Source organism: Sapajus apella, unplaced genomic scaffold (genome assembly GCF_009761245.1).
Source record: "Sapajus apella isolate SASKATOON/1434 unplaced genomic scaffold, GSC_monkey_1.0 scaffold36, whole genome shotgun sequence".
NCBI classification, from domain to species: domain Eukaryota; kingdom Metazoa; phylum Chordata; class Mammalia; order Primates; family Cebidae; genus Sapajus; species Sapajus apella.
Genome location: NW_022436976.1, coordinates 33,871,181 through 33,888,500, shown reverse-complemented (window position 1 = coordinate 33,888,500; position 17,320 = coordinate 33,871,181). Strand labels below are relative to the sequence as shown.

At 43.1% G+C, this 17,320-nt stretch overlaps 1 protein-coding gene across 1 annotated transcript in view; it reads right to left on the bottom strand.

Moving 5' to 3' along the window:
* RAB3B (RAB3B, member RAS oncogene family) overlaps nt 1-17,320 on the bottom strand; it is an 83,310-nt gene that overhangs the window by 7,367 nt on the left and 58,623 nt on the right. Inside the window, exons 3-4 of the mRNA XM_032297026.1 lie at nt 12,861-12,979; nt 9,239-9,363 (exon numbers count right to left, since the gene is read on the bottom strand). Coding sequence (XP_032152917.1) covers nt 9,239-9,363; nt 12,861-12,979 — 244 coding nt within the window. The remainder of the gene's footprint in view (nt 1-9,238; nt 9,364-12,860; nt 12,980-17,320) is intronic.

Here is a 17,320-nt window from a genome sequence, read left to right as displayed (position 1 = left end):
GCCAGGTGTTCAAGACCATAAATAAATGAATATGTAAATATTAAATTAAATTAAATTAAAAAGAATTAAGTAAAACTCTTCACCTAACTTCTCATTCTTCAGGACTCAGCTTACATATAGTGTCTTCATTCTCCTCTGTGCTTCCTTCTGCATGACAGAAGTCCATGTAGACAGGGAGCTCCCCAAACAGGGACTATGTCATTCTGAGCCCCTGCACCAGCTGGAAGAGTAGGTGCTTAGTGAATGTTGGTAGAATGAATAGTTGAATTAAGGAGGTGGGAATGAGCACAGAGGGTGTGGTTGAGGGGATACTGATAGTGTGGGTCATGAAAGCTCAGCTCAACAAGCACAGCAGACCCTGTGCTGGGCACTGGGGACAGTGAGTTGAATCAGACACAGCCCCTACCTTTGAGTAGCCCCTAGTCTATTGTGGAAGATAGACACTTTGATAATATTTAGGGTAATAAGTGTTGAAATGGAGAGAAGCCAGGGGATTGTCAGGGCACAGAGAAAGCATCTCACTAAGCCTGGAGACCAGGGAAGGTTTCTTGGAGAAGCAAATGCTTAAGCAGATATCTGCTAGACAAAGACATGTCACTGTGAGTGTACGGGTGAGCACAGGCGTGTCTAGCACAGCACAACAGGGAGGGGAGACAGCGTGAGCACAGATAAGGGGGCAAAAACCAGCCTTGGGCTACGCCAAAAGAGTCACAGCAGTTATCCTTAGAGCAGAAAACCTTAAGTGGTGGGAAATGAGTCAGTAGGACGCCAAACAGGGGGAGCTCCTGTGTCATGCCAAGGAGATGTCTTTACTGTCATCTCAAAGGTACCCAGAGTGTGAGAACTCTGACTCAAGTTACCAATTCATGGGTCTAGCCATCTCAAGGGCCTCTTTTGCTTAGCAGAATAACCCCAAATGCACCCCACTCAATTACTGTCAGATTCCTGAAATAGTCTTCATTAGCAGGTCCAGATGGTAACCTTTTCCTCAGGTTCATTAATAAGGATTCTTAGGAGCTGAGAATCTAGTGAGGCCAGGAAGATGACAACCAATTAACCAGACTAGCCCCCAGTCCTTCCTTTTTTTCTCCTAATTGGCTTCAGAACAATGACATTTCTGCTGTCTTTAATGGGGCTCAATTCTTAACTGAATTTGAGCTGTTCCTCCACCCCCCAAAATGAGAAGCCAGGGGATTATCACGTTTATCTATTCTGTCCAAAGGCAGCTGTCACAGACCCATAGATTGCATCCACGCTGCCTGCTTCTGAATATGACCTCAGAATTCTACTCAGAAACTTGCCACCAGCTAAACTCCTCTCCTCATCCCAACACTGCTCCAGAACATTTCTCCTCCACCATTCAAATTCCTTCTCCATCCTGCTCTGACACAGCCTCATCTCTGTCAGTTACCAACCTTCAACTCATATTCTTTGGTCACTGATGATTTGGGCTCAGTGGGACTCACTGTCTTCCTTTCTACCCAAGCTTGTTTTCATTCTCAGGAACTTTGAGTGTCATGTGGACAATCCACCCAGCACCTTGGCCTCTTAATTTCTTAACCATCTCATCTCCAATGACTTTCTCTTCCAGTTTGCATCAGCTATTCATCTGTCCCTATAACTTAAGCTATTCTGACTTGGATTTGTGTCACTGGAATTGAAAGAGGTCTGATCAATTCAACATCCAGCCTTACTGGCTGAACACCCAAGACCTGGCATGCACTGGTCTCTACTTCCCCAGCTTCATCTTCCTGGCTCACAGTATACTCCAGAAACATCAGCGCTTCCTAATTTTGTGCCTTTGCTCATGTTATTAATCTCTAGCTCCTACTCCTAATCATCTTCATTACTCATCTATGGAATTACTGATCCCAGGGAAGCTTCTCTTTTTCTTCCCCAGGACACCCCCACCACTCAGAACATACGATATATCTCTCCCCTGTACTCTCATGGCACTTTGCGTGATTGCTTCAGTCAGATTCCAACCAGAAAAATGGGAACTATTCTTCTTCAAATCAGAGGGAAATGCTTATACAGGTGATGAAAGAACTAAGAAGAAGATAAATAGAATACCAAGAAAACCCAGAGATTATCAAAAGCAAAAAATACTAGTATTAGAGCTAAAAGAAACTGGAACCATGAGAGCAGGAGTCAGAGCAGAGGAGCAGCCCCTGCTAGGGGGCCAGCAGAGGTAGGGGGACAATACCTGGCTTTCTCCCTTTTCTGCAGCTCCAATCACCTGCCGATATCTTCCCTTGGCTAGTCCCAGCCAGAAGCTACTATCATAGGAGCGTAGGAAACATAGCCTGCAAAGGTCAACCCCTCAGAGGAGGTTGCAGAATAAAGACAGAACAGGAGAGGGTGAAGAATAATAGCAAACAGGCTGAGGACTGGCATAGCCATCTACCCAAAGAAGGTCATAATTATCTGTTTAAAATTTTGTTTCCTTGGTCAATGTGCATCTTGAGGGAAGGGAACCTGTTCACCTCTGTGTCCCCAGAGTCCATTGTGTGTTTGGTGACTGTGAACTGCCCTCCCTGCAAGAGATTTTATGCCCCACCCATTACCACTAGCTTGCAGTGCCTCCTTGTGGGAAGAATACATCTCCCCATTCTATCAACATCAAGTTTGATTATGTGACTTGCTTTGGCCAGTGGATGTGGGCAGAAGTGATGTGATCCAAGTCCCAAAGAAGCTTTAAGAGCCTTTGGGTGGTTTAGCCATCCCAAATGGACCCCAGAGTAGGAAAATACATGGAACTGAGTTGCAGCTGACTTGTAGCTGGTATGTAATGAGTGAGAAAGAAAGCCTCATTATCTAAGCCCCGACTCAGGTTGTGAGTCATAATCTAAAGAATAAAGAAATCTCACCAACATTGCAGCTGAGGGTGGAAATTTGAAGAGAAACTATGACACGCTTTTGTGAAAACACCATTGAATGATATGAGAACATTAGGATTTTGAGTCCAAAGTCTGAGTTTGAGTATGGGTCCAGCCATCTACTCCTTATATGACTTAGAAAAGTTACATAATCTTCAAGTGAGTAAATAAAGACACAGAAGTGTGGCATAGCTCATTATGTGCAAGAAAACACAGTGGTCTGGACTCAGCTTCTTCATCAAGAAAATCACTGATTTACTGTACTGATGATAATATACTATGTACTGTACAGCAATACAGATACTGCATTACTATAGCTGATGATAATGCAGCCTTACATGCTAGGAGTGACAGCAGAGGTCACAAGAGAATTTTCATGAAACCATATTGTGAATTTTAAGTCACTGTTAGTTATTATAAATGCCAACTAGGCCTTTGTTTCTCTGTAACCAGACTCAATCATGCAAGGTTCCTATAGTTCATCTCAATCTAAAACACACACACACACACACACACACACACACATTTATTGAGCACCTAAAAGAAGCAAGACAGTGTATGAGGGCCTGTGGGGTCTGAGTGATGAATGGGGAATTGGGTAAATTGAAAACACAGAAGCAAAGAGGGATAAGGCCAAACAGATCTTCCTACTCAACTAATCCAAACTGCATGTTTTACAGATAGGTAAACTGAGACCCAGAGACAGGAAATGCCAAAGCTCAAAGTCACACAGTAAAGTAGAAGCAGAAGCAGGATAAAACCCTGAATCTCCTGACTCCTAGTCTGGGCATGCTTTTCCCACTACGCTACGCTGGTATGTGTGTTTCAAAACTACATTTTGGGCTGGGCATGGTGGCTTATGCCTGTAATCCCAGCACTTTGGGAGACCAAAGGTGGCCGATCATTTGAGCCCATGAGTTTGAGACCAGCCTGGGCTACACAGTGAAACCCCATCTCTACCAAAAAAAAGCAAGCAAATAAACAAACAAAAAAAACATAAAAATTAGCTGGGCATGGTGGTACCTGCCTGTAATCCCAGCTACTTGGGATCAGAAGGCTGAGGCAGGAAGGTTGTTTGAGTTCAGTAGGTGAAGGTTGCCATGAGCCAAGATCGTGCCACTGCACTTCAGCCTGGGTGATAGAGGAAGACTTTGTCTCAAAACAAAACAAAACAAAAACCACATTGTGGATGATCTGTCCTTCCTTTGTAGGCAGAAGCACATTTCTCTTTTATTAGCATCCCTGGGTTCTGGCCAGATCTCCAGTCAGATCCAGGAAGGGACAAGAAGCCCCTTTCTGAGGGGCATGTGGAGGCAGAACCCTAAAAGGTCATGCTTCCAGAAATAAAAGTCCCTAAAACTCCTCTACTCTCCCAAAGACCCATCTACCTCAGCATCTATATGACCTCAACCAAGTCCCAGGAACTTTGAGAATATGGAAGGCTGGCCACAACTCACAGCTTTAATAAATGCAAGTTATTGGCCATATCAATAGTCTTGGTTGAGTGAACTCAGAAATGCTACAAGAAAGGGAGTCCTGAGGAGGGATCCCATAAAGCAGAGAATGGCATTACTGCACTGGCAAAGAGACCACTGAAGCTGACTTAATACCTGAGACAGCAGAGGAATAGGCAGTGGGTGAGGGTGAGGAAGGCTGAGCATCCCCCACTCACTGTTCCCAGATCTGATCATACCCTTGCAAAATTCTTAACATGATCCGGTACTATCTGATCTCTGCCCATCTGTCCATCCTCATCTTATGCTACTCTCCCTTGATGATTTAGTCCCTGTGACATGGCCTTCTTTCAATTTCTTGAATATTTCAGGGTTTAACCTACATTGGAACTATTCTTGATGTGGAACATGCCCTTCCCCAGACTCTACTCTTTGCCTGGCTAGCTTTTTCTCATCCTTTGTTCTCACCTTAAGCGTTACTTTCTCAGAAAACCTTAACTCTCCAGCCTAAAATTAGGTTTCTCTCTTACACTTTCTTCATAGCACTTGTGGTGGACTTATGTTAACTTTTATCTGCCCTCTTCATTCCCTCCTTTAGGAAGCCACCATTTTAAACCAGTTACATTGGGAATATGTTGCCATACTTGCCTCCCTTAGCCACTGGGATGGGCACATGACACAGAGGTGACTAATCATAGTATTCCCTTGGGATTGATACATAGCAGTTGGGAGAGAAAGGAGGTCTCTTTTTGCAGGAATTGGGAAGCTACGAATCTGCCATCATCTCTCTAACTCCCCATGCAGAGAGTCTGGCTATAGAAGGAGGCTGAGAGGATAAGTAAAGCTGAGAAATGGAGAGTGCAATTGAGTCCTGGGTCTAGTGGACTTCCCAGTTACAGGAGCTAAAACATTATCTCTTCCCCACCTCCTTTTTTTGAGATGGAGTCTTGGTCTGTCACCCAGGCTGGAGAGCAGTGGGGGGCTATCTTGGCTCACTGCAACCTCCGCCTTGTGGGTTCAAGCAATTCTCCTGCTTCAGCCTCCCAAGTAGCTGGGACTACAGGTGCCAACCACCACACCTGGCTAATTTTTGTATTTTTAGTAGAGATGGGGTTTCACCATGTTGACCAGGCTGATATCAAACCAGGCTTACCTCAAGTATCCACCCACCTCAGCCTCCCAAAGTGCTGGGATTACAGGCGTGAGCCACTGTGCCCAACCAATTCTATTTATTAAAGCTAGTTTGATTTGTGATTTTATCACTTGCAATAACAGAAGTCCTAACTCAAGTAAAACTTATCACAATTTTAACAGCTTTATTGAGATATAATTCACATACCATACAGTTCCTTTACACAATTTTTAATTAATATTTGTCTAAGTATTTGTTTAATGTCTCTTTCCCCGTTAGTCCCATGACAGTAAGGATTGCAGCTGTTTGTTCATCATTCATTATATCCTAAGTGCCAGGGCAGAACTTGGCTTAGTGTGCTCAATAAATGTTTTTCACTGAATAAGTAAAATGTATTAATGAATATCTACCCTGTGCGAGGTTCTTGGGATCATGAAACAAATCAGACACAATCCATGCTCTCAAAGCCTAGGAGAGATAAACATGTAAATAGGCAAGTTCTGGTGATCAGTAGCAGAAAGCTCAGGGAGTTGAGTTGGGCAAAGATGGGTTACCTTGACCTGCCAAAATCTAACCAATTCATTAAGGTCTTCTTCAAGTGCCTTCCTAAAAACAGTGCACTAAGATTTAATCTCATGTGTTCTATCTGTGTTCCTCATCAAGATTTATACTGATTTTACCACTTGCTAATAGTATAAGCTTGAGCAAGTTATTTATTCTCTCTGAACTTTATTTTTGAGAATATTGGACATGCTCTATAATATCTACCTTAAGGTTTATAAAGAGACTTAAGTGAGATAACTAATACTAAACATTTCACATAGTGCCTTGTTCAATATATATCAATTATGATTACCACATTTGCTGTTTAGTAAAGTTAAGTGGTTAGGAACACAGGCTCTGGGAGCCAGACTACTGCCTGGGTTGAAATCCTGGTTCTACCCTCTTACTAACTGTGTGACTTTGGGAAGTGTACTCAACTTCTCCGTGCCTCACTTTTCTCATCTGTTAAATACACACACACACACACACACACACACACACACACACACACACACAAAATGTGGAGATAAGGAAAGCATACATCTTGAAGGATTTTAGGGGGATTAAATTAGATGCATAATACTTTAAAACACTTAGAATAAATAGTGCCTGACACAGAGTAAGCAGCTAATAAATGTTTAACCAATTCACCTTTTAAAAATCTTAGAATGGTCATGTATGGTGGCTTGTGCTTATAATCCCAGCACTTTGGAAGGCCGAGGCAGGTGGATCACCTGAGGTCAGGAGTTAGAGACCAGCTGGGCCAACATGATGAAACTCCATCTCTACTGAAAATACAAAAAATTAGCTGGGCATGGTGGTGGGCACCTGTAATTCCGGTTACCCAGACTCCCAGGAGGCTGAGTCAGGAGAATCGCTTGAACCCTGGAGGCGGAGGTTGCAGTGAGATGAGATCACCCAACCTTACCCTGGACCCCAGCACTCCAGCCTGGGCGACAAGAGTGAAACTCCATCTCAAAAAAAAAATCTTAGTGAGAAGGGCTTGGTATGCTGGCTATATTTTTTCTAATACATATCCAAATATGTATTAGAAAATAAATACAGAAAATCATCCTGCACAATTCCAGTGGCATGAGCTCCCCACCTTGGGCAACATTACTCCAGACTCATACCACCTAGTGATTTATGGTTCCCTGACCAAGAGGGCTGCTCCTTGTCTTTGCCCCTGACTGGGGAGCCTTAGTGCTCTTCCTCACTTGACTCACCTACTTATCTTCAAGACTCCACTTGGGCATCACGTTCTCTGACCTCAGCAGAATCAGATTCTTCCTCTATGCTCCCCCAACATCCCTCTGTCACACTCCTCACCACCTGGGCTATGACTGTCACTGTAGGCTCTCACTAGATTGAGCTTCTTTAGGCCAGGGAATGCATCCTATTTCACAGCTCAGGGCCTAGTACAGAGTAGGTGCTCAGGAAGTCTTATTGGGCAATAAAATGAAGTATCCAAATACTTACCATCATAAAGTTAATCAAACATATTTTTGTATCCTCCATGCCTGGCCGTATGCTAGGCACAGCAGGGTAGGCACAAAGACAAACAAGACTCATTTCCTGTCTGCAAGGAAATTTCGGGAGACAGACAAGTAAATGAGTGCATCCAAGAGTGATGGATACTGTGATGCTTCTATGTATGGGGTGCCTTAAGTGAGAAAACAAAGTAAAGAACTCTGGCAGGGGACTAAGAAATGTTTCATAGAAGATGTGAAGTTTGAGCTATTTTGAAAGCTGAATGGGGCTCACCAGCTGGATGAGGGTGGAAGATAGGGTGTAGAAGAGAGCATTCCAAGCAGATGAAATGCAGTCAGTCCAGGGAGAGTGCTGGGAGCCTCCTGGGAGACTGCAGGTTGAAAGCCTAAAGGGACAGTCTGAAGTTCTCCAGGTGTGGACTTCATCACTTGCTTATTGTTCTATGGACCATGTGGAGGCACTTTCTGGACTCCGAGAACCTCTGTGATAGTGTAGAAACAGCAAGGCCCAAGATGACCCAACCTCCCTGTTTATTAAGCACTTATAGTTTGCTACAGTTTACAGGCCACCTTGAGGAGAAAAAAGTATACAACACACACACATATTCATAATACACATAATACAAATATATACAACATACAATTCACACTTGTATATTATACAGATTACCCACCTACAAGCCCAAATATCTGTACTTCAGAAACTGTCAGAGAGTATAACTTTAAACTCTCCACTCCTCAATACTTAACACTTAGGATGTGAGATATACTTAGACTGGCTAAAAGCTAAGCAGTACATCTATTCTAGAGGAAGATTTCAAACTTTCAAACCTACAGGCATGGAACTCTTTTTGTAAGGCAACTTTACCCTGGACCCCAATACATAAAATAAAAGCTCTTCTTTTATGCAAAGGTAGGTAGAGTTCTGCTTTGGGGCCACTGAGACATACCTGGGCCTCAAACGAGCACAGAATATTTTAACCTTGGAAAAAGTCAGAATATCAATGAGCTACATACTTGAACGACATAGTTTTGTTCCTTCATACAATTACTTTTGTTGTGAATTGTGTTTTGGTGAGAAGCATGAATTTGCATTGAGATAAACCGTAAGAACAGCATATAAATACTTAGTGCTAAAACGTGGTCACATTCAGCATACAGAGTCTGCTCTACAGTTGACAATGAAGAGCAGTGCTTCTCTGGAATAATGGGTTTGTTTTTACACTAGGACACTCTGAACTATGTAACTGATTGTTTCCCTCTTGGCAATGGTTGCTAGGAAGCTCAAAGGCAACATTTTAGCCCAACTCTTGAGGTGTCCAAGAACTTATGACATAATACTTACTCATCCTAGCTTCCTCTTATTTTTCCCTCACCCTTGTTTTCCCTTTGCTTCAATTTTCTCTTATTTATTTTTATTTTTGTACTGTGAAGATTTTTATAAGACACCTCAAGTTTTTTGTGGAAGGAACTGGTTAAAAAAAAGAGTTTATAAATTTAAAATTTACTTACATATTCAATATAACAAATATATACATATCAAAAATGATGAATTATCTAAAACTCACAGTATAAAGCCCATATGTACATCGCACAAATATAAAAACAGATCACATAGGTACATAATTCATAATTATAACACTAATGACATAAATACAAATACACTTATGCCCTCTGTTTATCCCACTCTCATGAGCATGTGTACACATGCACACGTGAACACACGTGTCATCTACATACCAAGTTGCTCTGCCAGGAGCCGTCCCTTCTCAGTGGGAACAACCCTCTCTTCCTCCATGTCACACTTGTTCCCCACCAGAATAACTTGTGCATTGTCCCAGGAGTAGGTCTTGATCTGAGTAGCCCTAAAATGACATGGAAAGAGATGCGTTAATCATGTTCCTATAGACTGAATGGTTCCCTACTCCAAATTTATATGTTGAAGCCTAATCCCCAATGTAATGGTATCTGGAGGTGGAGTCTTTGGGACGTCATTATGTCAATGAGGCTAGAGTTCTAATAAATGTGTCCATCTAAGAAGAGAAAGAGGGTAGAGCACGCTTTCTCTCTTGGCCATGGGAGGATACAAGAAGCCAGCTGTCTCCAGATACTGTAGCTGCTGGTGCCTTGATCGTGGACTTCCTAGCTCCAGAACTGTGAGAAAGAAATGTCTGTCATTTGAGCCACCAAGCCTATAGTATTCTTGTTATAGCAATCCAAACTGACCAAGACACACACCCACCTATGACAAAAAGAAAACTGCAAAGTGTGAAGCAATGGTTTCTCTTCCACAGGACTAGCAACACCCAAGTTACTGCCAATTAATTCAACCGAGGACGTAGAGGTGCTTGCCCCTGCTGGCTGTTGCAGATGCTGACTCCTAAGCCCTGGCTGCAAACCTCACTCCTCTCTTTGAAGTCCACCTCTACCATATCTGGCCATCCCTCTTCTCACTAGGCAGAGAGCTCTTTCTAAAACAGGTATTTGATCACAATGTATCCTTTCTTAAAAGCCTTCTCTGGCCCCAAGCTAGCTATGTGATCAAGTCCAGATTCCTCAGTTCAAGTCCATTCATGCTGTCTTTCTCCAGCCTCATTACCCATTCCCCCACCTCCCAAACCTTTTTACTCATTCCCCAAAAGCTCTTCCATGGCTTGTGCCTTTGCCTACACTGGGAATTCCTTCCCCACACCTAACTCATCCTTCAGGGCCCAGTGCTGATTCCACAACTGGAGGAGAGCCTTCTCAAGCTCCCCTAGATCCACTTAGCCTCCACCTCCTCCTCTGTGATTCATAAACCTTCCCTGAAGTCTTAGATTATGATTATTTGCAGAAACCAAAATGTCAGCAGTGATTATCTTCACGTAAGATGATTAGAAGACTTTTTAAAAATGCTTTTCAAATTTCCATGCTTTTCACATTTTTGAAAGTGAGCAAGTATTCTATAATTAAAAACAAAATTTTAAGAGGAAATAAAACAGGACTCCCTTACATTATGGAGACATCTTTTTGTGGAGATGGGCCTAACATTCCCCAAAGACCCCATCAGGTAGAAATGATTACTTCCTCTTTGCTGAATTTCTATCTCTCCCTGAGGGCAAGAACCAGCCTATTCATCTTTGGGATGCCAATACCCAGCAGAGAACGACAGAGTGGAGAAGGTGTCAGTGAATGTTTGATAAATGAATGAGCCAGTGAACGGCCAGTCCTGATGCAGATCTTGAATCTGACCCTACCCTGACACTGACAATCTAACTCAACCCTAACTGCAACCTGAACCTGTTACTGACACTGCTCCTAAAGCTGATTTCACCACCAACCTTCTCATTTATGGTGAGAAGCCATTCCCTCAAAGGATGTAATTCACTCAACCACCATTTGTTGTGGGCCCACAAGAAACCAGGCCCCATTCTGGACACTGGGGCTTGGATGGCAGGTAGGGGTGAGGCTGAGACCAAGTTGCCCACAGACACAACTCAAAGGCTGGGGCTTGGGAGAGACAGACACTCAGTCTTCAGACTCAAGGCAGGCACCTGGGGCCAGCTCTCCTTGTCTCCTATGCTACTCTTTCTTTCATCATCCTCCCTCCTCCCACCCCATTTCCTCTCAGCTCCCAGATTAGCAACAAACTCAGGTTATTCTTGGAGGAATCGTCACCAGGTGTTAAAGTCATTGTGTTCCTGAGGCAGAATGAATAGAGACTGAGGGAGGAAGGGAAGGGGGTCAAGGCCAACAGGGAATGGGCAGTGTGGAGACAATTCAGGGGAGATATGGTGAGAGAGAAGAGGAGGGGCAGGGAGAGGGAATGAAGGGAGGAAAATGATGAGTGGAGGGAGTAAAGGAAAGGGGAAGAGAACAGAGAGGAAAGAGAGGAGAAAGATCCAAGGCAGAGGGAAGAAAGAGTTGTTAAAAAGGAAGGGGCAGAAAGGAGGAAGAAGAGGAAAAGAGGCAGAAAAGGAGAACACAGACCCCCAAGGAATGACAGACATGCTGATGACACCCTGAACTGCTGGTCAGAACAGGGGAGTGCAGCAGGCAGCCCAGAAGGTCATTCTCAGCTCAAGCTGTGTATGTGAAGCCAATGCAGCTTCACACAATTAACTGCTCCTTGGGAAAAGTGAAGTCCTCGAAGGGTCACTATTAGGCAAAAGGGAGCAGGAGACAAGCCCAGCACTGGCCAGCACTGCTGCTGTGTGCCTAGCCTGCTCAGCCTCTCCAATTCTGAAGGACAGCCACCACACAGATGTCCCACTTTCCCCCATCCTCATCTGGGCAGGGACACTGGGTTTTGGCCCTCCCTCTCACGTGTCCTTCCCCTCAGGCTTCCTCTCCTGGGAATCGTGCCCCAGGAGGAAAGCTATATGTTGCTCAGAGGTTGCACCTCTGAGGTGCTGTACTGATTTCCATTGTGTATTGAGCCTTGATGAACTTGGACTATACGTGCTCCTGGACACCCAGCTCAGCCCAGGGATAAACTTTATAGAGAAGTGCTATGTGGATTCACTCTCCACTAGAGCTACTAGTGGAGTAATCTTCCTAAAACACAAATCTGAACCTGTTGGTTTCCAATTCGTATGTCATCACCTATGGGACAGAATCCAAACTCCTTATAGTGTCACACAAAATCCTTGATGACCTGTGCCCTTTAACACTCGCACCTACTTTCTCGCCTTTGCACATCTGTACTCTTTTTCTGGAACATCCTTATTCATTTGTCCCTCGGACTAACTCCTGTTAATCTTACAAAATGCAGCATTTGTGTCAGCAACTCAAGGGTACCTTCCCTGACTCCCCAAACTGGGTCAGAGAGCCCTCTGCTGGGTTCCCACAGCCCTGATGCCTCTCTTCACTGCGCCCAGCACAAGATATTTTCTTTTACCTTTTTTTTTTTTTTGAGATAGTCTCACTTTGTCACCCAGGCTGGAGTGCAATGGTGTGATCTCAGCTTACTGCAACCTCTGCCTCCCAGGTTCAAGCAATTCTCCTGCCTTAGCCTCCTGAGTAGCTGGGATTACAGACACATGTCTCTACACCTGGCTAATTTTTGTATTTTTAGTAGAGACGGGGTTTCGCCATGTTGGCCAGGCTGGTCTTGAACTCCTGACCTCAGGTGATCTGCCCACCTCAGCCTCCCAAAGTGCTGGGATTACAGGCGTGAGCCACCATGCCTGGCCTATCACATGATATTTTCATTCCTTCTTACTGATCTGTCTTCTCCTCTCATCTGTGAACTCCTGAGGGCAGGAGCCATGTCTGATTGATCTGGGCTTCCTTAGCACATAATCCAGGACCTCACAGCACATGTTAGGTTTTAATGAACAATTTGCTAAATGAATGAATGATGAATATAAGAGTCTCATACCAGTCTTGGACAGCATTGAAGGACTCCTCATTGGTGATGTCATACATCAGAATGAAGCCCATGGCCCCACGGTAATAGGCTGTCGTGATAGTCCGGTACCGCTCCTGCCCAGCTGTGTCCTGGGCAGGAAAAGGAAAGAAGCAATCTCTTAGAAAGTCTGCTTTGGTTCCCAAAAAGTCCCCAAAACAATTAACTAATAACCCAAGGCATATTTAAGGAGCATCTATTATGTGTCTTGTATTATGCTTGGTGACTAGAATGAAATGATTTTTTAAATCTCATAGAAATTAATAAGAATAATTAAAATCCTAATAGAAAAGTGGACAAGAGGCATGAACAAGTCACATAAGGAATGTTGAGTGGGCACTTATTACATAAAAAGTTTTAACCTTATTTTTGTTTGGTTGTTTTTTTGTTTGTTTGTTTGTTTGTTTTTGAGACGGAGTTTCACTCTTGTTACCCAGGCTGGAGTGCAATGGCGCGATCTCGGCTCACCGCAACCTCCGCCTCCCGGGTTCAGGCAATTCTCCTGCCTCAGCCTCCTTAGTAGCTGGGATTACAGGCACGTGCCACCATGCCCAGCTAATTTTTTGTATTTTTTTAGTAGAGACAGGGTTTCACCATGTTGACCAGGATGGTCTCGATCTCTTGACCTCGTGATCCACCCGCCTTGGCATCCCAAAGTGCTGGGATTACAGGCTTGAGCCACCGCGCCCGGCCTGTTTTTTTTAAAGACAAAAGCCTTACTCTGTTGCCCAGTCTGAGTGCAGTCGCACCATCATAGCTCACTGCAATTTTGAATTTCTGGGTTCAAGCAATCTTCTCACCTCAGTCTCCAAGTAGCTGGGACTAAGGGTTTGTGCCATTGCTCCCAGCCCCCTTTTTAAAATAATAATTCCCATTATTGATAAGCATGCAGTGAAACATACAACTTCACATCTTGCTTGTGGGAGTGGAACTTGGTTTGGCCTTTCTGGCAATCATTTTGAAAGTCTTAAGAGCATTAAAAATGTTCATACTCTTTAACCCAGAAATATTTCTTCTGGGAATTTCTCCTACAAAATTAGAAAAATGTTTCCCATAAAAATAGAAATTCAGACAAATATGTATATACAAAAACACATTTGTTACAACTTTATCTAGAAGTAAAAACGTATCATCAACTTATATATTCAACAAGAGGAGAATGATTAAAATATAAGAATTTTTATGTAAGTTCATGTATGTAAGAATATTCAATGACATGAGACAATGCTTATATGTGTGATATATTAGTTTTGTAACTATATGTGCAAAGAAAAAAATGGAAGAAACACATCAAAAGGTTAACAGAAATTATTTCTGAATAAGAGAAAAGAACTACTGAGATTTAAATTTTCTTCATGTAATTCTTTTTTTTTTTTTGAGACAGGGTCTCACTCTGTTGCCTAGGCTGGAGTGCAGTGGAGCCATCTTGGCTCACTGCAACGTCCACCCCCTGGGCTCAAGCAATCCTCCCATGTTGGCCTCCTGAGTAACACACCACCATGCCCAGCTATTTTTTGTATTTTTAGTACAGACAATGTTTTGCCATGTTGCCCAGGCTGGTCTCAAACTCCAGAACACAAACAATCCACCACCTTGGCCTCCCACAGTACTAGGATTACAGGTGTGAACCACTGTGCCCAGACTTCTTTATGTGTTTTTCTCATCTTTACAATGTATTACTTTTTGTTTGTTTGTTTGTTTTATATAGTGTCTCTTGCCTATGTATTACTCTTACAATAAGGAAAAATAAACATTTTTTCAAAAAATGACTTTAAGACAATTCTTAGTCACAAGTAGCTCATAGCCTAGTTGGAAAGACAAATATGTAAACAAGCAACAAAGACAAGACCAACAGCAAAGGGTTATTGGAGCACACTGGGATGCTTCCAAATTTTCCACATAGTCCTCATGTGAGGGACCAGCCATCTTCTCTGTATCATTACAGTTATGGAATGTGTCATCCTTAAGCAGGTATGAAACATTTCCTCACATATTATCTCATTTAAATTTTGTGAGATTCCAGTGAGGTAGGTGTCATTATTATTTACATTTTATAGTTGAGAATGCAAAATATGCAGAAAGGGTAAGTGACTTTCCCAAGGGCAAGGTCACAAAGCGGGTGACAAAAGCTAGGCCTTAAATCCAGGACTTTTTTTTTAAAAGACAGGGTCTCACTCTGTCACTCAGGCTAGAAAACAGTGGCACAATCATCATAGCTCACCACAGCCTTGGACTCCTAGGCTCAAGTGATCCTCCCACCTCAGCCTCCCAAATAGCTAGGACTATAGGCATCCACAACTGTGCCAATTTTTTTTTTTTGTTTTGTTTTGAGACAGGGTCTTGCTCTGTCATTCAGTCTGGAGTGCAATGGCAATGGTCACAGCTCCCTGTGGCCTCGAACCTCCAGGCTCAAGTGATCCTCCCACCTCAGCCTCCTGAGTAGCTGGAACCACAGGCACATACCACCATGCCTGGCTAATTTTTTTTTTTTTTTTTTTTTTACTTTCGTAGAGACAAGATCTTGCTATGCAGCCCAGGCTTGTCTGGAACACCTGAACTCAAGTGATCCTCCTGCCTCAACCTCCCAAAGTGCTGGGATTACAGGCATGAGCCACCACACCCAGCAAAATCCCAGGACTTCTTATTCTATGTCTAATGCAGGTACCACCACACCTCCATCAATGAAAGATTGATTTATTCACAACCATCTACTGAATAACATCTATAGGGATAATAAAAATAAATAATGAGAACAATAATTTCATTATGCCATTATTTTTACACAGGTTGCACCTGTTATCCACAAATGTTGGAAAACCCTGGAGAATATATGCTGTTACTCTAACTTACAGGTGAGGAAACTAAGATTCATGCATAACTAATCTGTCTCTCTCCTGCACCCATTACGAAATATTGCCTTACCTATGAACTATGCTTAGTGTGATAATAACATGGAACAAGCACCACCCCTGCCCTCAGGAAGCCTCAACAGAGTTGTGAAGGCAGCTAAGACATAACAGCAAATTGATAATTAGCAATGTGAGGCAAAATGTCATCAGCATCAGATAAGTGGTATAAAGAAAATGAGTTGGCTGGGCATGGTGGCTCCTGCCTGTAATCCCAGCACTCTGGGAGGCTGAGGTGGGTAGATCACTTGAGGTCAGGAGTTTGAGGCCAGCCTGACCAACATGGCAAATCCTGTCTCTACTAAAAATACAAAAGTTAGTCAGGTGTGGTGGTGTGCACCAGCTACTTGGGAGGCTAAGGCACGAGAATTGCTTGGACCTGGGAGGCAGAGGTTGCAGGGAGCTGAGATGGCACCACTGCATTCCAGCCTGGGTGAAAGAGTGAGACTCTGTCTCAAGAAACCAAACCAAAAAAATTCTACCCCCCCCCCCCCCCCGCCAAAAAAAAAAAAGCAACAGAAAATGAGTCATACAGGTTCAGGTAAAGTAGAAACATGGTGGTTTGGGCTAGCTATGGAAGATGTCAAAGTGGAAATAATATATCCTTCAGGATAGGCTGGGTTCTTCAGGAACAAGCAATCCCAAATCTCAGTAGCTTAAACAACAATGTTTTATTTATTATTATTATTACATGTCCATTAAGGATTGGCTGAGTGTTCTGCTTTTTGTCATCTTTATTCAAGGATAAAGACTGACAGAGCAGCTGCCAGAGGGGAAGAAAGTATGTGAGTCATATATTGGCTCTTAAAACTTCCACTGTTCCCATTTCACTGGCCAAAGCAAGTCACATATCCACACCCAACTTTCAAGGGGTAAGAAAGTACAATACTATAACATGCTCAGGAAGAGAACTGGGACTATGCGGCAGACAGCATAATGATTCCCATGGGCAGAATCTTCACCGAGCCCAGGAGCATCACATGAAGATGTGCTTATTTGGCAATATAAGGAGAATAACTTTTCTATTTTTTTTCCTACTATATAAAGTACATCTGAGCAGGACAACTTTTCTAAAGAAGAGCTTTCCAAGCAGAAAAGTAAAGGAAAGGTATTTTGGCAGAAGGGAGAGTTTTTGACAGTGAGTACTCCCAAAGAACTTAAGGAATGGTGGGAAATAGGACACAGGTAGGTGATGAAGCTAGAAAGAGCTCTGAATACTATGCTATGGGATATGGACTTTATCTTTTAAGATCAAAGATTTTGCACCAAGGGATTAACATAATTAGATCTGAGATTTAAAAATGATCACTCTGACAATGGTGTAGAGAATGGACTGGAAGAAGAGATAGGAGAAAGGAAGGCTGGTTAGAAGATCTTTGCAGTAGTACAGGTCAGACTAGACAAGAATTTGAACTAGAGTGGTAGCAACAGGGATCGAGTAAGAACAGATTCATTGAAGTATTTAAAAGGTAAAATTATAGGGAATGGTGATAGATTACTTGTGAAGAGAAGAAAACAAAGATACCA